This window comes from Corapipo altera, unplaced genomic scaffold (assembly GCF_003945725.1).
Source record: "Corapipo altera isolate COAL_440 unplaced genomic scaffold, ASM394572v1 0, whole genome shotgun sequence".
Taxonomy (NCBI): Eukaryota; Metazoa; Chordata; class Aves; order Passeriformes; family Pipridae; genus Corapipo; species Corapipo altera.
The window spans coordinates 67714423-67736949 of record NW_020884872.1 but is presented as its reverse complement, the minus strand read 5'-3'; the positions used below and the strand labels follow the sequence as shown (position 1 = coordinate 67736949).

The 22527-nt window shown below is 37.2% G+C and overlaps 1 protein-coding gene across 5 annotated transcripts in view; it reads right to left on the bottom strand.

The window, feature by feature from the left end:
- DCLK1 (doublecortin like kinase 1) overlaps positions 1-22527 on the bottom strand; it is a 246565-nt gene that overhangs the window by 10274 nt on the left and 213764 nt on the right. For 3 of the 5 annotated variants that reach the window (XM_027650922.1, XM_027650903.1, XM_027650931.1), the window contains 4 exons: positions 22305-22382; positions 21561-21657; positions 20062-20142; positions 12842-12955 (listed from right to left, as the gene is read on the bottom strand). In XM_027650922.1, the coding sequence (XP_027506723.1) occupies positions 12842-12955; positions 20062-20142; positions 21561-21657; positions 22305-22382 (370 nt within the window). Of the gene's footprint in view, positions 1-7135; positions 7210-12841; positions 12956-20061; positions 20143-21560; positions 21658-22304; positions 22383-22527 lie in introns of all 5 variants that reach the window. The other 2 variants (XM_027650913.1, XM_027650941.1) reach the window with 1 other exon arrangement.

The window sequence follows — 22527 nt, the reverse complement described above, 5'->3', positions numbered from 1 at the left end:
CAGAACTACTATAGCAAATGGATTTAGTTAGGTTAAATTGATGAACTATTATTTTTGTGTCTAGAACCTTTACAGCACTACTTTAAAACAGTACAATAATAAACTTTAAGTTCATCTCCATATTTTAAATAGTAATTGCTACAAAATCCAACACTTTTCATCCACCAAAAATTTGTTTACTGTTTATCTTTTAGGTAAGAGATCTAATTAGTATTTTCAATGCCTTCTACATTTCTTAGCCTTGAACCAATTCAGCTTTTGATTATTTTTAATGTGAAACAGAAGAATACCTAGATCATTTACACACAGTGAATATACTGCATACAGTGTGTAATTCTGTGTGAAAATTGAAAAGAATGGCATATATGACCACTCTATAAAATACAGATTTCCATTTAAAATATTTTTTTTAATGCTTATAGGAAATAAGCACTTACTTAAAGTTTAAGCCACATCACATCACCCTGTGGTAATAGATACTCTCCCTGGAGAAATGTAAACATTTCTGGTTGAATAAATAAAAATATTTGTATTAAATTCCAATTTTATTTTTAAAACCTGCTATATGAGAATGGCAAACGTATACGTAAAATCTGAAGGTATTTAAAATTAGGTAAGTTACACAGAAGAATATAAGAAATTTTTTTGAAATTTAGCCTAGGATATTGCTTTTTATAAAGGACAAAAATGACTAAACATCAGGACATCTTTTTAAAGATGTCTTTAAAAATAAACCCCAAGAAATTAGCTTTCTACTATTGTTGGGAAAGCTTTCAAGACTTTGCTTTAAATCTACTTGTTTAAATATACATAAAGGCACTCCCTTGCTTAATAATAAAAAATGTTAAGCAAAATAACCCTGATGGTCTCACCTAATCTACCACCTTATGTTGCTGTAGTTTGTAGGATCAAATATTTCTGGCTTCCTAACCCTTCAGAAACTTCCTGAGATATTTTTGACTGTGTTTTTCTTTTCATTTTTATCTAAAATTTTCCCTGGATTTGATCTAATTGGTCTTTGTAAAGATATGCTTGCAGACCCAGGGGCATTATTGTGGTTACTCTCCTGGGCTGAGAGACATTCAGAGCCTTTCTCATCCAAACAGCTTATTGAATAAAAATGCATAAAGTCACAGAGAGGCAAAGTCAGTATTTATCTAGTGAAAGCAAAACCACACAGGTCATACTCTAATGTTTAATGTTTAACATGTCAGAACCACTAAATGGGGCACTTCTGGCCACAGACGGAGTGTTTGGGCCCTATAGAACTTGCAGGAACAGGCTTATTTTGCCCAATGTTAAAATGAAGTTTGACACTTCTCGTGTCTATAACACCACTGGATGGTATTGCCTCTCTGCATTCTGCACAAATGAAATTTTTCATTTAATGATGTTACGGTTATTTTTTACTTCCAAAGAATTGCAAAATACAATAGATCAAGCCTTTGGAATGCAGAGAAGATGGCAAGAGAGATAAATTTGAGCATTTCCCAGATTTCATAGATTTCACAGAATATTCTGAGTTGGAAGGGACTCACAAGTCCAACTCTCTTAAGTGAATGGCCCATACGGGAATTGACCTCAATGACTCCAAGTGCTTTGTAAGTGCAATTTTCACCCACTGTACTCTCTTGTGCATGTGGACATATTCCAAAAATCAGCTTTTTCATTATCATTGATGTTTTTGTAACAAAGGCCTCTTATACACATTGCCTTGGTTTAACAGATGTATTCTTTCACCTCCTGTTCATCTGGTAGTTTGCTGGTGCATGAACCAGTCTACTATGGATTTCCAGGGCATTTCTACTCCAAGCTCTTTCAATAAATAATAAGAGGATCTGAAGTGCACTTATGCTTCACAGGTCTGCAAATCCCAGATTTTCATTGTCACATTTTGACATTTTATTTTTCCTGGCTTGAGGTTACAGAGTGAGAACTTTGAGCACTGTATGATTGTAATGGCAACTAAAATGTAAGGATAGCATTCTTATTCAAGATATGAAGTTGTTCTGCAATCCATATGAGGAAAGGTAGAGCTTCTTAGCAGCAGACAAGTGGATTGCCTCTAATAGTTTGGTGCTGCTGGGTCTGAAGTATTTCATCAAGCACTAATGTATTTTGCATCAACATTTAGTAATCCTGACACCCACTACCAAATGGTTAAAAAGCCATTTTTGGAAATACATTTCATTTGAAGTAACAGAGCATGATTTTAAAATAGTTGTTTCTGTCACCTATATACTAAAGTGCAACTAGCATTTTTCCAGGATTTTTCTTTAAGGAGTGTCTTCATCCTGATTTCTATCACTCGATGTTACAAAAATCCTGAGCCATGTAAATTCATTTTTTTATTTTGGAAAACACTGAACTGTGTGCTTATGAACAGATATTAAAAAAATACAGTTGCTTTGAAATATGTGTTGGATTTGCAGCAGGAAGAGCCTTATTTTAGTTATGGGTTGATATTTTCTGTCAGGTCAGTAATTACTGAATTAGAGTAACTGCATTTTATGAAAGTGAGCAGTGACTGTTATTCTTTTCACTTGTCTTAATTTACTGCTGGCCACCAAATATAGATATATATTAGTTTCATTAATAAAAGAACATTACTGTGCATTTTGCCTCTTAGTCCATCCATTATTCATACCAGGCAGGAGACTAAACTGGGGATGCAGCTGTTCATGTATTAATCTAAGAAACCCTTCCCTTTGCTTGCTTTTATTCTGCAGGAGCATATTTGCAATTTGTTAGCAATTTTCGTGATGCTTTGTTTAGTGCTAGAATTACATGAACATATGTATTGAAACACTAGAATTTTTCTTCCAGTACATTCCTTTATATACATATATGTGTACGCACAAATTTAAATGTTCACACCTAGATAAATTTATCCTATTTCCTTAAACTTCTGACTAGTGACCTCTATACATTCAGATATCTAATGTCATGTTTCCTTGCTGTAAAAATGATCATTAAACATTGCTCATGGCACAAGCCAGGCAGTCCTTCAGTCTCATCTTTTTTTAATTTCTTTTCCATGGGTTTCTCAGGCTATATATATATATATATATATAAATTATATATATATATATGTGTGTGATTGATTCATGAATCAAGACACTTTTTTGAGAGTACTTCAAACTTAGCAATGCACCTCATTCCAGGAGTGAGACACTCATGTTATTTTTAGTCCCTCAGGCACAAGGTATAGCTAAGTCAAGTTACACGGTGATTTGGAGACGTGCAAATGACCACATCGAGGGGATAAATTAATCGAGTGGATTTGAACCTAGACCTCCAAATACAAAAGGCCAGTGCTTTAGCACACCATGTAACTTCTGACATGATATTTAGCTAAAATGAAAGTAAAAAAGAAAGAAAACCAAATCAATTTGATATATGATTAGTACTGTATTGGTGAGTGAACACAAAGACAAGTATTCTATGGACATAACTGCTGAATCCATATTGCTATATTTAAGTTTGTGTTTACTCTTTGACATCCCCCATTTTTAGAGACACAATTCCTCAGCTGGTTTCAATTACACGTGAAAGAGACTCAGTGCCAAGTTGTTTGCATGAGTGAATTTTGTTTATAGTTTGTAAATCAGTTGTGGTTTTTTTAGTCAAAGAGCAGGAGAAGAGATTTGAAATGATTTTAGATATTTGCTTGTATTTACCAATATTCAGTTTACAGAGGGTTTTCTGGTACTAAAAATGGCACTTTACAGATAGCAAGCCTAATTCCCAACTTCCTTGTCCCATCATCGAGACGTCTGGCTGTAACTTTTGACTTGAAAGTGTATTGTATCCACCTGGGACAGGTGTAAGTAACTTGACAGATGCAATGTAATGTGAATTAGGAACTAAAGATAGAGGACGGAACTCTGGGTTTGAAAATTCAGATACATTCAGATACATTTTTAACTGTGAAAGTGAGAACTGTGTTTTAAAAATCCAGTATTTTATGAATTCAATTCAATCATCACCAGATTGATGATTTTGTTAAGCATCCAATGCAATTAATCTCCTTTCTATTATCGTTACATAGATAGATCATTAATGACTTTCCCATACGTTTCCTGGGTTTTATTTTGCCCATTTAGCTTTTCTACAATGTCTGGGGATATATAGAAAGTAACATACCCTAACATTTTATTCTGATCTTATACATAATGCTCTATACTAATATTTTCTACTAATATTTTATGTTAGATACAATTATTCTGGTATTCCCTTGATACTCTGAATCAGCTCAAACTTCAGGGTTTTAACTGGGACCTCCAGATCTTGTCCTCTGATGCTGCTTTGGCCTTTTCTGCACCTCTAATTGCAGGGCTGATGTCCCAACATCATTAGGTGGGTTGCTTTTAAAACGTGTATTACTCTGGAGTCCAAATGATTTTACTGGTTTATCTCCTGTATTTTTTCCTGATCCTCATATTCAAGGAACCATGTAAAATTTTTCAGGCACTATAGCTCATACCTGCTACAATAACTAGTACTGTACATAAGGTTTGTTCTATTTCGGTACCTCAAAAAAATCATGTCACTTCCGTACATATTATCCAACTTAAATGGAACAAAAGTATGCAGAAAAATAGTATTTTGAAAGAATTTGAAAAGGAAAGTCTTCTAGGCAGAAGAAGAAGGTTTTCTGATTATTGAAGGAGGAAATAGTGCCATTTAAAAAGTATTTTAGAAAACTGCCAGAAACTAGGGATGAAAACAAAGACCAGTGCAGAAGAAACGTGTAGTTTAACACTAACGAAGGGAGCATTACATTTTCCTTGGGACCCGTTTTCATTTTTTTGCTCTACTTGTGAATTCAGGTTAATTTTCATAGGCCTGTGCTGAATTATCTGTTTTATAGATGGGAATTGATGAACCTTTTCATATGCTTTGCATCTACCCTACTAAAGAGTAAACACTTTCTACACCAAAGGTTTTATTTAGACTAAAGTGTTGGTCATCAAAGCACTTGCTTGGTTAGAGGTATCCTCTCCTAGTGGATTTCCTAATTAAACATCTACCCCTATAAGCCCTGCTCTCCCAGTTTGCCTTTCCACACGAGGTGCTCAGTTTCGAAAGCTTTAATTATAAACATTGTTGTTACTGCCCCCAGCTGGAAAACAGAGCAGTTTATGTATGAATAAGAGAGATTATCGCCCATCTGCTCCAGCCCATTATTCAGGGATGTGTCATTTTGTATGCTGATGGCCATTGCAATGCTTTAGTCAAATGGCCCTATTCTTTTTTATAGCTTTATTTATTTACCAAGTTGCAGAATTAGACCCTTCCCCCCTACATCCTCAAAATGCATATGGGTTTTTTCAAAACCTAGGCTAAGCAGTTAAACTGAGTCAAGGCCAATTTGAGGAGATGCTTGCTTTTCGCACATCCTCCTTTTCTGGTGGTCTGCTCCCCCTGAAGGTGGAGTTTTAAAAGATCCAAACACTGTGTATAGCAAATAGGAAGATAAATAGAGCTCATGCGAGCTTCCCCCCATTTCACAGAGGAGGCATTGAATTTGCAACTCTTTGTCAAAGTTCCGCTTGATACAAAATGCCATCTTTCCTTCTCAAGCAGAAAAGAAAAATTCCTCTAATGCTATGAAGCACACAGAGCTAAAACTGGGCACTCAGGCCCCATTCACCTCTTTTTCAAACCAAGGGGCACAGATGCTGGGTGGCCGTCAAGGCTGCAACCCGTGAAGCATGATGTCAAGTGACAAGACAGATCAAGCAGGTTTTGCTGTGCCCTCACAGGTCATGGTAGGTTTATAGCCACTACCACAAGTGATGTAGGCTGGAATTAGATGAATTACAGGTACTGCTGCACACTCCAGCACTTGGAGTGAAAGTCTTTCTCAATTTTTGCTAGCCAGCGTTCAACTGATGGATTGGAACTACTTTTTACTTTTTGCCTGAGAAATAGGCTTAGTTTTGGTTTTGGGTTTGGTTTTTTTTTTCTTTCCCCAGAACATCCATATCTGAAACTACGTAGCCCTTAGTGTGCGGGCAGGGAATCGTTAGGTTTTATGGAAAGCGTGCTGTAGCCCAATCCATACACTCAGTGACATGATCCAGAGTGGGAGTTATACTTTTGCAGCGACCATCTCTGCTGTTTTGCTAATGTGGTTAATTTGCTGAGTTTTTACAAATCTCTCACAGACAAGCTTTTAAAGGCAGTGTTAGAAAATGCAGGTTTCACAAGGAACTTATAAAAATTTCTCCAGCTTTCAAAATGTAGGTCTTGTGAGTAATAAGAAAGAAAAAGACAGCAAGTAACCACTTGATGGAAATTCCATGACACTGGATTTATTGAGGAGGTGTGTGGGCCTCTCGTGGGCTATCAGACCTGGATCCCTCCTTGCCCCTGCTGCAGAATAAGCCCCTCCCTCCCAGAGACCCATTTTATCATACAGGTTAAGCCAGCTAACAACAACCCTGGCACAGTTACACAATGAAGAAAAATATATTCAAAAGACTCATGCAATATTTAAAACAAAATCAAATCAAAATAAATAGGTATCAGAAGGGTTTTAAAAAGAAAAGAGAAGGAATGCATTGTTAGAAACACAAGCTTACCAGCACATACAATGCATTGTATTTCAGTGAACTTGGGAGAGTTTCTACAGCCCGTGTTATGTAAATGCATTGTTCAATCTAAGGTAAGGATTGTGTTTAGTCGGTTTAAAATGACAGTATATAGCTCCATATCTTGCATGGAAAAAAGAGGAAAATATATGCTGAGAGCCTGTTGCTACTCCGTGTGTTTTGAAACAGGAGCGTAGGGGAAGCAGATGCCTTAACAAGCAATAGAGAGGGGGAGGGTGCGTACTTCAGCATATCTGGTAGATTTTCTATATACACTGTCCTTTTAACTATAGGGGAGATTGATATTGAGCATGTGCGATGAAGAGAAAGCTGGCAATGTGGGTGTGAGGAATGGGTGAAGAAAGGGAATGAAGGGGTGTGGCATCTCAATCAAGATTAAAACGAAACTGATAAAGCAGCATATGGACCCGATAACAAATCAAAAAGCATGTTTATCCACTGAAGGAACTGGTTAATGGAGACTGCCAGCACGTTGCCATGGAAACACTGACTGTTGGCGCTGCACCATCTCATACCTTATCCAATACATTCCTGGTTGTTGGTAGTAGTCCAAAGACCCTGATCTCTTGATGGTAAACCCGTGGTCCAGCTGAGCAGAGAGAAACGGGGCAACTCAGTGGATCAACATTAGGCTAGAGAATTCAGACTCCAGAGCAAACTGTTCCTTATTTAGTGCATATTTACTGTTTTCACTTTCAGAAGGCTCTTATCTAACATCCTAAAGCTACCTACTATAGAAGGAAAAAAAAAAAAAGGTAAAGAAATAAAAGAAAAAGATACTAACTCTAGATTTGGTCTTGCTAAATTAGAAGCCAATTTATTCAAACTAAAATGGAATTTGTGAAATGGATTACTTAATGCATAATGCATTCATTTAAAAGTCTGACAAATATCTTTTTACCTCCAAAGACAGTATTGCCCTTTTAAGTTGCACATACCAGTAATAGAATATTATCTTTTGCAATTAAACTAAGAAGTTTAATAATTAAAAAAAAAATTAAATGCAGTGCAACCATCACAAGGAGCAGGCTAGACACACTACACAAGGCTTAAATTAGAATGCTTCAAAATCATGGAATGTGTAAAGATGAAAAGAATCACATTTTGATACCCCATCAATCATGGTAATTCATTTCTAAAAATGCGTTAACCTTGGAAAGTAGGACTACTCAGAGCCATGAATAACATTGTTTATCATTTCAGCTTACACCTCATGCTCAAAAAGATAATAGTACAAAACTATTTGGTTTAAAATTGCACCAATTAAAGTCAAAATGGAAATGAACTTAACATTGTGTCCAGGAAAGTATGCCAGTGATATTACTTAAGGAATACAGATTTTTCAAGTTTAGTCTATCATTAGCAAAATCATGTGCATAGGAACAAAGAAAATGTGTTCTTTTCCCTAACCCTTTGGTGCTGCTCTAACAGACGGTGGAGACATCATTTAGCTGAATTAAATAAAATTTTATGGGAAAATATCTACAGAGACACTCTGTCTGCTTTAAAACTGTTAGTTGCAACGATTTTCAGATTTTGCCCTAGGAAGAGAAAAGGCCATTTTGTGTTTCAATAAGAGCATGGCATATATTTCCAATACTGATGACAGTTTCTAATTCTAAATCAGAAAAGCAGCTCAACACACTTCAAGGGGAGTTAGGAATTAACCGCAAATTTGAATTTTTCTTGATGACTCCCCTTCAATAATTTAATAATTTATTCCATTTTGTTAAAACAATGCCACTTTCATCTTATTTAGAATTATTTAAAGGACGCTTCCTGTTTAAAGCCATGGGGACCTTGTACCTAGAGTTAAATTTGTGTTTGCTTAATTACACTGGTCTGCTATTGCCATCTACTGGCTTCCTTGTATGCTGCACATAAAACACACAAAAGGGATGTTTTTCTAAAAAGCGGATTAAAAATATTGCCCTAAAATTGAATAGCTAAAAAATAATACAGAGAAAATGGCGAGAGTCACTTCCTAACACGAGTTGGAAAAATTTTGGCAGTGTGGAAATTCTGCCATGAGAAACCCAGCTGTGGACAATGACCCCAGGACAACACAGATAATAGATGGGAAGGGATAGTCAAGACACAGGGTCATCTTCAAGGCAAGCAAAACTTACAAGCTGAATTTGGCTTCTCTTCCACACCACCCAAGAAATCCTATGGCTAAAAATACCACTTGGCATTTGTAATTTTTTTTTAAAATTGGTAGAATGCAGGGCAATGACCCACCCACTGCCTTCCTGTTGCCAGAGCCCTGAACCCAGGACTCTGTAAGCAACAGAGAGCTGCACCAACTTTCTGAGCAGCTTTTCTCCTTAGCTGTTCTACTCATTTCCTCTGCATCTCCAGACAGAGATGCATTACCGAGACAGAGAGACCTCATCCAACCTTAACAGCAGAATAACATTAGTCTTTTCCTCTGTCTTAACACTGGTAAAAGTACAAGCACAAAAGTGATGACATACAGGCAGAGCTTTAACACTTCAGACAAGGACACATATTAAACGATGCTTGGTTCATACAAGGAATTACAGCACACCTCTGTGTTGTAGAATCATTCTTTAAAAGTGATTTGGGCTCCTAGTCATTCTAGACACTGTCACTAAACCCAGAGGGTACAACCATAGAGTATTGTTTCATGGCCACAGTAAAAAAAAAATAGGGTTGCCATCCTTGGAGAATTGAAAGAAAAAAAAATCTACTCTCAAATTTCAAAAGGTCTAGTTAATAGAAGTCCGGTTTTACATTTTTAGCTGCAGTATGTTTTATAAACACTGTCACAGAACTACAAAATACTGCTCCTATTGAAAAGCTGTATGAGAAACATGATCCTGAAAATATTTTGGCACATGCTTAACAGTAATGTGGCCATTCTGACACAGACTGAGGGGCACTAGCCCAGCCTCTGTCTCTCACAGAGACTGGTAGTAAATGCCTGTGACAAGAATTTAAGAACAGAGCAAGTAAAGTGATATTTCTCCTACATATTCTCTCATCAGCAAACAGTGTTTTTTAGGGATTTGCTAATTCTCTTGCTGTTTTAAAAACTATTTCTCCAATTAAAATTTTGCTGGCAAAGCTATGTTTGTTCAAGGGAATTTTTTCCCAACTGACATAGTTATGCTGACAGAACTTCTAATGATGTATTATTGTATCAACAGAAAACTCTCTTTGCCTGTAGAGTTAATTTTGTTTCAGAAATCACACTGCTACATCAGCAAAGCAACTACTTTGCTAGGCATGCTCAACATGTTAATTATGGTAGTTTGTCCAAACTGACAAATCCTTCCAAATGTGGACAAACTCGAAGTCTGGACACATGCATGAGAAGTAGGATGTCTCTGCCTTGAAATGTCAGAGACAACTTTTACTGAGGATTACAGCATCAATGAGGCAGATATAAGTCTGAACCAAAGGAGTCAATGGAATTTGAACATTTCTGAAGGAAGCAGTAGCCACAGTCGATGCATGTAAAACACATGTGGCTTCAAACTTCCTCCCAATCAAGCTGACCACGAAAATTAGGAACTTAATTTTCATATTATAGTTTTAATTGGTGCATATGATAAATACTCCTTGAGATCTTTGAGGTGTGTTATATCTTACCATCGGAGAAAACAGGCATATAATACCATATCATACCAATGTGAGGACAAATTAAGAACTAAATACCACATATTAGCTATTTCTGTACATAAACAGAATTATAAGATTCAAAGTAATGCTAATAATTATCTTTCATACTATTAAGTAAGCTACAGAAATATATGCACATACTAACACATTTTCACAAACACAGACAGATGTGTTATATAATGTATAGAAGGCATCTCTATATATTATATACACAAGCACTCTCTCAAAAAGTTACAGTAAACATACAGGCAGGCACAAAACCCCATTATTTTTATAGAAAATATGGTTAGCGCATGTCTTTACTGTGGAACAATGTTACGACATCTGTACATACTTTGAAAGTTCTAAATCTAGAGCAGTCTTTGTTAATAGGATTTACTTCTGTGATATTTGAGATTGCACAGCTAAAGGAAGATTCTCAAACATAAAACCCTGATGACATGCATATCAAATATAGATAAAACTGGTTTTCAAATGCAGAAACAGCATTTAAAGGCATCGCTGTTTTGCTTTTGGCTTTCTTTTACACATTAAATTATTTTGTAGGAAACAAAACTAATTTATTTGTAAAATATAAATTATCTAGCATTCTAGAACATTACCAAAATACTAAAGAGGTCTGTATTTCCCCATCTCTTCCAATTTTTTAGAAAATAATTGACACAAGCTAATCAAACCACTTTCTGAATTACGTAAAAATATTCTAAACATTTCTACTTTATAGGCCAAGTTGCAGGATTAATCATGTTGGAGTATGGAGTTTGCCCACAGAGATGATCACTAAAAATATTCTGTTAAATTTCCAAACACTAAAAAATATTTAGAATATAATTAAACATAAAAGTTTTTTTTCCTGATGTATAATATTTTGCAGTGGAAAGATTCACTACAGTGCCTTTTTCATTACTCAAGTTTTAAACTGCTGCAATCAATTCCTTGGCAAAGCAATTGGGGCAGAGAAAAAAAGAGAAGGGCGGGGAAATTAAAAATATAAAGGAGGCGAGGGATGGATGAGGACAGAGGCATCATTTCTTGCTTTTAAGCTTTGAAGTCATTAGCATGGAGGATCTGAGCAGTAATTCTCATGGACAAGCGTGCTGGCAGTCCATTTAAAAGGAACACGATTTCAGCTAGTCTATACAGAACATACCTGCAGTTCAGATGAGCAATGGGTATGTGATGTTTTAGTTGTGGGAGAGCTGTTGCAGTATTATTGCTTAAAAATGAAAATAAATAAATGCTGACTATGTTAGCTGATGGCTGAGAAAATCTAGGAAAAGCATGAGGAACAACTTGCTTCCATGTTGAAGACGTTCAGGGTAAGAAAGAGTAAAGAAAAAATATGAGAGGCACAGCTTGAAATTTTAAGCACTTATACCAAGTAACTTTGAGAGAGTATCCATTTTGCTGCACAAGCACTTCACACCTGTGAGCCAGATTGCATGTGCTGAGCTGAGTTTACTTCATGCTGATTAAACTCAACACTGGAGGGGCTGAGCTGAGAAACATGAAAGTGGAAACAGTACAAGAAAGTGTACATATGCAGTCACACCACCTGCAATTTATGGAAGCTGGGAATGAACACTGAGTAATCTGATATGGGAATGGTTACGTTTAACATGTCACTTATTTTTAGTGACTATTTGGAGTGTTCACATTACTATGAGTAATAAAGGAAAGCTTACAGACACAGGCAGATGTATCAAAAATGTGAAGGATGTGCATGTTATTATTCAATGGCATTAGTCTGAGTAATCTCATCATATGCTGAATATATTCTGTGCCCATGTATATCTAATACACATGTTCATCTATGAGAAAAAAATAGAGTTTTATGGTATGTACGCTACACTGAGGATGCCATTGAAACCTCAGTAAAGCTTGGTCAAAGGTTTGGTCAAGCTTAGTTTCAGAAGCTCCCGACATGTTCTAGCCTAGAATGGCTTGACTGGAATTGCAAGATGAGAGAAGGCAGCAAGGAGCTCCATTGAGTCTTTACCCAATTAGGTACTTCTGCTGAAAGGGAAGCAGCTTCTGTGTGGCACTACAATAAAATGCTGCTGCTCAGCTAAATCTGAAGCGGCTAGACTCATAAACCATGAAGGTAGCAGTGAGGCATCATAGCTCCCTTTCATGTCTTCAAAGAGGAGAAGTTTAGGCTGCCATATAGATTTTCAGTTAAAATTTTGAAACAATTTCCATTTTAAAGTGGTGCTGCCCTTCTGCTACAAACCTCTGTGTGGCCTCAAGCCATATGATGAGTATGCTGCCAATTAAAATGTCACGATCCCATAGTTCAAATTGTCAAATCTACATTGGAGTTAAGTCCACTGATCTGGTAAAATGTGGAACTGTGTGTACAGTTATATCTCCTAGGGCTGTTCAATAACAATGTGACTCACAAGCAGAATCAAGGGAAAAGTTGTGCAGAATACCAGTCTATGCTTATATTAATTAAATGCTAGAATTATCTAAAGATTAATCCTCTCTGTTTCTCTTTGGTGGAATGTCTTAAACACATACTGTCTGATGGGCACATAGATGTGTTTCAGCTGTGTAATTCAGATGCTTACTGCTATGACAGAAACTCCAGCTGCTGTGCTGTTCGGCTTAGGGCCTGTGTTGAAATGCTTCTTTATCTTCCCAGCTACTGAGAGCTGATGTTCATTCTCTGGAAGGCCATCATCCTAGAGAGAAATAAAGCAAAATAAAACTTCAGAGAGAAAAGGTGAAAGGAGATAATTGCAGGGTGATTCTAATAGCACCTGTCAATACAGAAAAGTTTACAAAAAGTTTGTATTAAAATATGGGTCAATCATTGCCTCCACCAATATATTTAAGGTGGAGATGAACATATATAAGATGAACATATTATGGCATGAAGCAGTCTTTCTCTTCTTCTTTACTCAATCTTTTCTTCTCAAATTTTAGGTAATGTTAATTAATAATAATTTTTAAACATCTTATTTTTATTTTTACCATGCCTTAAACACCACTGCCTAGTTATTTTTAGGTCCATTAATATTTCAAAGCATGATAAACTCAGACCTGTTTATGATGCTGTTTACTCATCACATAAATTTAATGATAATGACCTCAAAAGTAAAAAGTATCCAAGAGATTAGAATAACAAAAGGTCCTATTCTGGCAGGATGAAGGAAAGGATCTTCCAAAATTCTGAGAGACACCTATAAGCTCCTTGTATAAGTGTAAATGTTCCATACTCAGGGACTACAGGGTTGGGTGAAAGATGTGGCCACAATTCAGTGAGTCCCACAGTGAGGAAACCCAGATAAGATGGGAGCTGAGATATGCCCTGGCTGAGGTGGGTGAGGGGGAGACCTGATCAACTCCAAGATGCATTGTAGCACATGTCTGCAGGCCAGGCCAGGTCAGGTCAGGCGTGAGCTCATGGCTTGTGGCGGCATTCCCCACAGACCATGACAGTACTGTACTAAAATCCTCGCTAACCAGAACTACCTCCACAAATCAAGTCTCCAACTGACTGATAACAAGAGACTGCAATTCCTTCCCCAGTCCCAAGGCACACAATCCTGGGATGCTGTGGGGAAAGGTACATGAATGCAGAGGTACAGATTGCCTGAAAAAAGTAGAGAAGGGCTGGAACCAGCTATGGGTGGCCTCTTCCTCCATGCCAAAATGTCTATGTTCTCACCTTGAGCTAACCTGAGGTAAAAGTAGGCACATAAATGCATGGCTAAGTCGAAGCAGACACATGTTCTGCTGTGGCACACACCAAGTGAGCCAGCTCTCCAGCCCGGACACCATGCAGCTGGTCTGGGACATGCCTCCTTCCAGCTGAAACATCCTGCTTTGCAGAGAAAACCTGGATATCTGCACCTAGGCACACCAACAACCTCCATGCTGAGACGAAACCATAGCAGAGAGAAGGGAGTTTGCAGTTTTGCGCAAGTCCTCAGGTTGGATTCAAGCCCAAGAAAAGGGGAGTTTTTTTAGAAACTGTAAAAAAGATCCTTATGCCTGAAAAATGTGCAAAAAGCCACTGCTCAGTGAGACTTCCCCACTAGCAGAATATGCAGGATTTCAGGCAACAATATGCAGAATAGGTGGAATAGGGAGATAAGCATGCAGGATATCAGGTCACTGGCCACACATCATGGTCATCCCAAGCTAGTACTGCATGGTGTGTGTGGCTGACAACAGTTGAAAAAGTTCTTAAACTCCACTTAAGCAAAATCATAGCAGAATACAGGCAAACAAGAGACAAGATCAGAATGGAGAGAGATGACAGACACTTCTTTTTCTGACTTCACAGCAATTCTGAGTGCACTTAAAGACTTACAGAGCTGCTGCAGTAAATCACGAGTTCAGTGAGCCTATGGGAATTTTAGGGAGGTTGGTAGGGTTTGTTATTTATTTAGCTTGGGGAGTTTGTGTTTAGAGATCCCTTACTCACCCCTTTAAAAAAAAGTCTCAGCTGGCAAAATATAGTCAAGTGCGCACAGCTGCAAAACACAAAACCCAAAACAATACGACCCAGTAGCTGATTATTGTCTAGCACCGGGGAGTCTTGGCTCAGTAGTATATGACCCCTAAAAATAACCTGCTTTCCATTGACCTTGCCTTTCCCAGAAGAAAGCTAAAGTGAATTTCTCTTCAATAAGGGAGGAAGAAAAAATAAAATCATTCGCTTGGCTTTCTTGACACGAAAGACTGCCAAGCATTCATGTCATCTTGTCAAAAGACTAAACTACGGAGAAGACAATAGTCATATTTTATTGGTGAAGCACTACACCCACACTTTTGGGGGCAGCATGCCACAGACACATAGTTTGGGCTCCAGTTTTTAGATGAAATATTTCACAGCTCAATTTAAGATGTAGCATAGGGATATATTGGAATTCCTCTATCATTATTAAATTTTTATTACTACTGTTGGTGCCACCTGACATCTAGTAGTTATCATTTTTTTATTCAAGTGTGCTTTATAAACAAGTCAGTATATATTAAGCTGGCTCCTGGAATCACTTCAGTCAAAAATAAAATAGATAGCTATTGAGGGTGAGAGATGACAGCTGTTTAACTAAATACAAAACAAGCTGCTCTGAATTTTTAAAAGACAAGAAGTGAAAAAAAAAAAAAGAACAGAATCAAAAACATCATATTGACCAGAGTCATCAGGGTAAGTTGTAGAATTGGAGAATAGGGTAAACATTGCTGACAAGAATTTCATTGGGTTGCTGTAATGGGAAGGATGTCAGACCCCAAAGAGGTTAACTGTTCCTTTCCTCTATTTTCAAGATTTTGCTTTTTTCAGTGGGTTAGGACCACAGAATTTCATCTCAGATTTAGCAGTAATCACAAGATCTTTTAAAGAAGACTAGTGATTTTTGGTGCTCAGTCTGGGAACTTTAAAGGGTCAAGAGCTTCAGAAAACATTGACTGCTGATGCTCTGAAAGAAGAGCTCTCCTGTGCATGACTCAGAAATGGGACAGTCAAAATCCACTGAGTGTTCGAAAACTCTGGTCCAGAATCTGAGTTTTCACATGGACAATGTAAACTCCTTGGAATGTTAAAATACTTCTGCTTTTTGTGTTACTGGGGTTTGTTTGTTTGTTTGTTGGTTGTTGTTTTTGTTTTTAATCAGCCTCCACAAAATATATTTCATGGTCTATTTGAAAGAAATCAAAATAATATCAAAAAAAAAAAGAGGCATAGTGTCTTGGAGTCATTCCAGTAATTAATAAAAACTGGTTTCATACTTGCATTGTTCTCTGTGGCAGGAGACATCACCACTCAAAGGAAAAAGAGGTGTTAAAAAGATGTAATGAAGCTCAGGATTCCCAGACTCCTACTGCCCTGAAGCACTTATATCCATTTCACAAGTTGGTCACAAGACCTTTACTTTCCAGGTCTAAAATCATCAGATGAATAGATTATTATACAAATAACAGGAGGAAAACAGAGCAAATAGAAGCGCTGGAAAAGCTTTTGAACAGTTTCCTCTAGAGATTACAGGGAAATATTTCCTTGTGAAGTGTCCTAATGTGTAACCAAAAGTGGTGCAGCTATGAAACAAGAAATGTCTTTTTAAATTAAATTCCTTACAAATATTCAGCTTATTGCTACTTATTGCTTGGTTATTCATTTCTTTTGCACACAAATTTCCAAGGCAAACATAGGGAAGGAAATATGTAAAAGCTCCAGTTTTCCGAATTCTTTTTAGGCTGCTGTGTGCCATCTTTCCTCCTTCAGCAACAACACAGATTTTATGTTGATTATTTTAACAGAGAAGGATTTAGGGAATGCAGTCATTCAGCATTTGCTGCTCAATGATGTATTAGGAAACAGTTACTACTTATACAACAAAAAAAGAGTAAGTCTGTCCTGTAGCTTGTTTCAGGTTATCAATACCATCAATGTTTAAAATGCCAGATTTCAAGCTTCCAGTCTCTTTTATAATTCTTTGGCTTTGCAGAGACTTTGAGCAGGTAAAGGAAAGAGCTGGGGTCCCCGTAGGGGAAGTATAAACAGATGGATTTGTTTCCAGGTCCAAGTGTACTGTACTGAATAAACTAAATGAAGGGGGCAAAGAACTGTTGCTGAATTGCATTTAGAATTCAAGATCTCCATCTGTGGCAGTGGCATGTAGCCAACATCTTTTCAGGTTTTGTTTTTTTGAATTGAAAACAGCTGGGATATCATTGACATAGGAACTGCTTTACTGGTCTGACTCTGACCATAACAAGTTTTGCAGTTTCCAAGAGGATTCCAGCTATTTTTATAGCAAAAACTGAAACTAAAATGAGAGTTTGCTCCTACTGAAACTGTCAAAGCACATTCCAGGAATCTCAGCAATTTACCAAGTAATCACATAGTAAGCAGCTATAAAGTGGAATGGTTATTTACAATCTACAAAATGGTTTTATACAGTGTAAGCAGTTACAACACTTCTATCAAAGGTTTGATCAAACAGAGAAAATGTTTCTTAAAATTGTTGAAGAAAACACATGCCTACTTTTCAAGCCAGCTGTTTTATCTAGTATTTTAGCTGTAGATTTAACACTCTATGAATAGGTTCAAAACTGACATAAGAAAACTTTTGTGGTGAACTCTATCCCAGCTGAAACCAGGACAGAAAGGGAAAGTAAAGTCCAGCATTTGATGCCATGAAAAAGTATTTAAGCAGGTTACCTGTGAAAATGGAACGTAGGTGAAAATTCCCCATATCTTCTCAGAAAGCCAGCATGCAGATAATTGCTCAGGTAATTACAACATATAGATTGCAGAACCTTTTGTAAAAAGTGATGAGTATATTAATTCCCTGTCCTGAAGCTGGGAAATTGAGATAGAGGGAGGCTATGTGGCAGACTTGCACCTGATCAAAGAAGTGATGGCAGGGGGATGCATAGCTGGATCTAACACCAGTGTACCATTCTGCCTTGGTGCATCATCAGGCTGACCCTGCTAGGCTATCTTCTAGTGTGTCTACTAGGCTAGACACACTTCAAGGAAATGCCTTTTTTCATGTAATCATTCAAGCACCTGTTTCAACTCAGCCATGTTCTTATTTCTCCTAATGTGAATTAGGATTATAGTGCCATCTAGTTAATTTTATGCCTGATATTAAGTGCTTCCATGTGTGATGCCTTGAAATAGGAGCAATGTTTGGAAAATGTTCAAGCACTTTTCTGAACTGGTCCCAGCACTGTTTTTTCGTCTTTCAGAAAAAATATCTGGAAGACACATACGAGAATTCAAAAGCAGTTTTGATCTGCATTATGAACTATCTTTAGTGTATTGCTGAAGACAAAATGCTGATTCGTCTCAGTTGCTAAAAGCAGCAGTTGGGCAGAAAAGAAGGAATTACAAAAAGGTCATGGAATATTTGTTTCACTTACTTACAGATTAAACTTCTACAGGTTTGATTGCAGAGAATTATTACCATCATAAAATTATGAGAAGTGCAGTAGAGCTAGACCAAAGATGAATGGAATACTGTATGTTGTTTCTGACAGCGCATTGTTGTCACTGTTAAGAAGTAGTACCTTTAACAAAGACAAGTAGATCTTTCCCTGTATGTCCTCTAATTCCTGCCAACCAAGTACTTAAGAACTTTGTGAGCCAAGACTTATATCCAGACCACTATATTTAATAGGCTCCAACGGGGTCATCCTCCAAAAATTTATTAAATTCCCTTTTGAATCCATTTATACTTGTCCTCTACAGCACCTTCTGGCAAAGGGTTCCACATGTTATTGCACAGAAACCCAGGAATTTGCCAAGGTTTTGTTAGCAGAGCTCTGGAGTGTTAAAAGGCTTTAGTCTCCGTCCCCTCTCCCCTCCCATCCCCATCAGCAGGTACTATTGAGGGCAGAGAGCAGATCCTCATGTTACTGGCACACCATCACCATCAGGTTACTAACAAAGAGCTGCACTCTTTTTTTTAATATATTGCGCTAAAATGGCTTCCTAAAACACACCATGGTGTAACTGAATTAAAAAAAAAAAAGTATCTGGGAGTAGCATTAATATTTCAAATATATTTTTCAGAAAAAGGTGAAGATAAGCGACCACATCCTTAAATAGTGTAAACAGGTGACATTTCAGTAATCTCAGCAGCAGTGTGCTGATGAGTCTGCTGACACTGCGGGTCACCTGGCCTCTCTGTGGCTTCTAATCAGTCCGTTCCATCTCTTCCCCTGCAGAACTCCAGAAATCTCCACCCATCTTCCTCCCATGGGGACACAGAGACACCTCAATCACCAAAAGGCATTATAAACTGTGACAGAACACTGTGTTTCAAGGACAGTCCCTGGCATCAAGGAAAATTAGTATTTCAGGTGCTTGAATGTCACCTTAAAAATGAAAAGATTTTCATCAGATGTTTTCCTGCACTCTTTGTACATCATAGAAGTCCTCTGCATGATAAAAGCATTTACAATTTTAAAAAAAATGGTTTGGGCAATAAGGAAGCCTCCAAGTCTAAAACATATACTTGGTAAATGTTTAACTGATCACCACTACTCTGGATGATATGGAGGACATTTTCATAAAAAAAGATTAACATCTGAGGTTACTGTATATTTGAATTTTTAGAACAGTGTTTTAGTGGGAAAGGGATTTTGGATACAGCAGCTGAGGGACCAAATTTTATTCCAGGGAGGAATGCACACTCAAGCTTGTAACAAACAAAACAAAGCATTATTTCTTCTTCTTTCATTTTTTTTTCTCTGCTCATCCCAATTGTGTTTCTTTTCTCAGTTGTCCCTTCTGAATTTGAATATAGACTGTCCCATATTTTTATTGCTTGTCATCCAAATATTTTAAGACATGTTAAATAGTCTGAAATAATTAACAAATATTAATTATCATCAGAAGCTAAATATGATTCTAAAGGTTTCCTTGTTTCATTCTGGATCAAGTAGCTTAATACTATGAACTACATTGCAGCAACTCTTAATCATGATTGTGAGATTTTTGAGTCCACCTGATTTTAGGAGAACAAAATGTGTCACTGAAGCTTCAAGCTGATTTTTAGACATATAAATTTATCAAATGTCATTGAAATTTGTTGAAAATCTGGCTCAAAATATTTCAGAGAAAATGTAGCTGAGCATGCATATAATAGTGTAAACTCCAAGGTACATGTGATACACTAAAATAAGCGTGTAACCAAGCTTATTTCCAGTTAAATCTGTGGCATTTTTAGAATGTGCTGGCTTTCGAAAGGGCATAGCAGGGACTTGACAGGAAAGAGCTCAAAGATGCCAAATTGCAAGAAGCATCTCCAAGTCTGAAAATACTTACATTAACCCATGGATGCTCAAGAACTTGCAAGGCTGAGAACCGCAGATCTACATCTACTTGAAGCATCATTGTGATAAGTTCCTAAGAAATGGAACACTGGGTCAAATTTAGAGAAGACTTTTAAAGAACAAATCAACACTCACTAAAGAGCTCTTTAACTGATTTTGTAAGAGTGCTCAAAGGGAGAGTGAACTACCAACTGCAGAAATATATTATTTAAAAAATAGAACAACTATGAACTGCTGAACATCCAGATGAACTTTTAAATCAATATCTATCCGTACCTTGAAAAGCTAGAAGACATTTCTGAGTTACAGTTCTGAAGCCACTGTTTAACAGAAAAGCTCTTAATACATAATGTGCAAAACAGATGGTTGCATGAAATTAGGTTAGCTTCCCATTAGGAAAAAGACAATTTCTCTGTAAGAAAAAGAGCCAGCAAATCTAGAACTTTACATTAAGCTCTTGTAAAAATGTCAGAGAAAATATTAAAAAAACCCCAATGTTTAAAAACATTTTTGTATCCTCTGAATTTCTCTGCAATTACCTAGTTTTCAACTAGTGTGTAAATAAACATATATATAATTCCACCACTGAGTGGAGTGCATGGCGAAAACGGGATGGCAACATGGCAGCAAATAAAGGTGTATCAACAAAGACCAAAGCTAGTAACTCTTAGTGACAAAGATAAGTTAAATGGATAGGTTAATGCTTCAAAACAGATATTTTAGACTGCACTATTTCGAAGAAGGAGCTTCACAGGAAAACACCACTGGCAAAGGACTTGCAGAGTTCCTAATTATGATGCTATGAAATGAAGCCTGCTACAACACAGTGATGTGGTTTAGAGGACTTCCAATTCTATGACTGTATCTCCTTAATTAACCTCACTAGTTAACAGGCTAAAATGCTAGTCCTGATCACCCTCCACATATCTGTAAAAGCAGGATGTATCTGCTTTAGAACACCAAAGGCTACAGTCTAAGAACTGTGACCCAAACAAGTCTGTATTTCATACCACAATACAACAATAAGGCAATGGGGAGGCCTAGTTCTTTGACAGAAAGAACCCATATAACGTCTAATGGGATTAATAAGGGAAATCAGCCTCCCCATAATATTATTACATAATATTCAAAAGCTCCAGGTTGGTACTTGGTCCTCCCCATAAGTCCATACAAAGCACAGTCCCAGGGAGCTTTCAAACTAAGAAGTGTAGGTCAAGCGAAGTTATTTAAATTTTTCTCAATTGGTAAGGGCTACTCATGTTTCTATTGTGTGCAACATCACATAGCGATATGATGTCCATTTTAGAACCACCTGGAGTCTAACAGACAGTAACCATACAACAACATACTCAGTGACCCAGAGGACTTTATAGGTATAGCACAAGATGAATGAGACATGTCAAATACAGCACTGTGAAAGAACAACAGGCATTAGATACTCTCACTGGAAATAATAACGGAGAAGAAAGTATCAGCAACTATAAAACTCACCTTTGCAGAGTCAGAAACATTATCCCAATATGGAGATGGAAAATCCACCTGTCCCATCAAAATCTGATCAAAAAGTACTTCTTGGTCATCTCCACTTCTGTAAGGTAAAAACCAAAGAAAACCAACAACAAAACCCAAAGAAAAATTATTTCCAGAAATGGTTCCAATAGACTTTTTGAAATTGTTTTTAACTGTTGATCCATTAGTATGCTTAGGGGAGCTGTTGATTCCCCCCAAGCATGCAGCCATAGGTGTGCATGGTGAGATCATAAAACACAGTGAGTTTGGTGCACTCTTTCGGAAGTAACCTGCTAGTCTTTAGGATTACCCATAAGTTTGTAATTGCTTTGAGGGGAATAAAAGATCCAACATGTCCTTATTAAGTGGCTTACTTTTTAAATACCTTTTACCAGCCACAAAATATGTTGTGCTTGGCCCATGAAAGAATAAGCTTATTTCATTGTGTATTTAAAACATCAGGCAAAGGCACACAGAACCTGTAATGGAGGCTCTTGTTTTGTAATACAATGAAGTCTGAACTAAAATAAACAAACACGAGACAGAGATCTTACAGTAAAATCACAGACATTTATGGGGTTTGTGTAAAACACTGTGCAGAGCACAGGAAAAAACCCAAACCCTAGGAGCAGAGAACTTTTACCAGTGGCAATCTCTGTGCTTAATGCAAAAGCGGCATAGGGACTAGTTTGCATAACAAGGATGGTTGAATAGATCAGTCCATACCCACGGAATGGAGGAAAACCACAGAGCAGGATGTAAGTAATCACACCCGCTGCCCAGATGTCCACCTTCAAGCCATATCTAGAAGTGTGAGAGACATGGTTAGAGACATTGGACTCCTACGGACAACAGTGCAAGAAGAGAGGAAACATTCAGAATTATTAATAATTTCTTATAAATTCTCATCTGAATTTTACCTACCTATCAATCCTAATTCTGCTTTCAA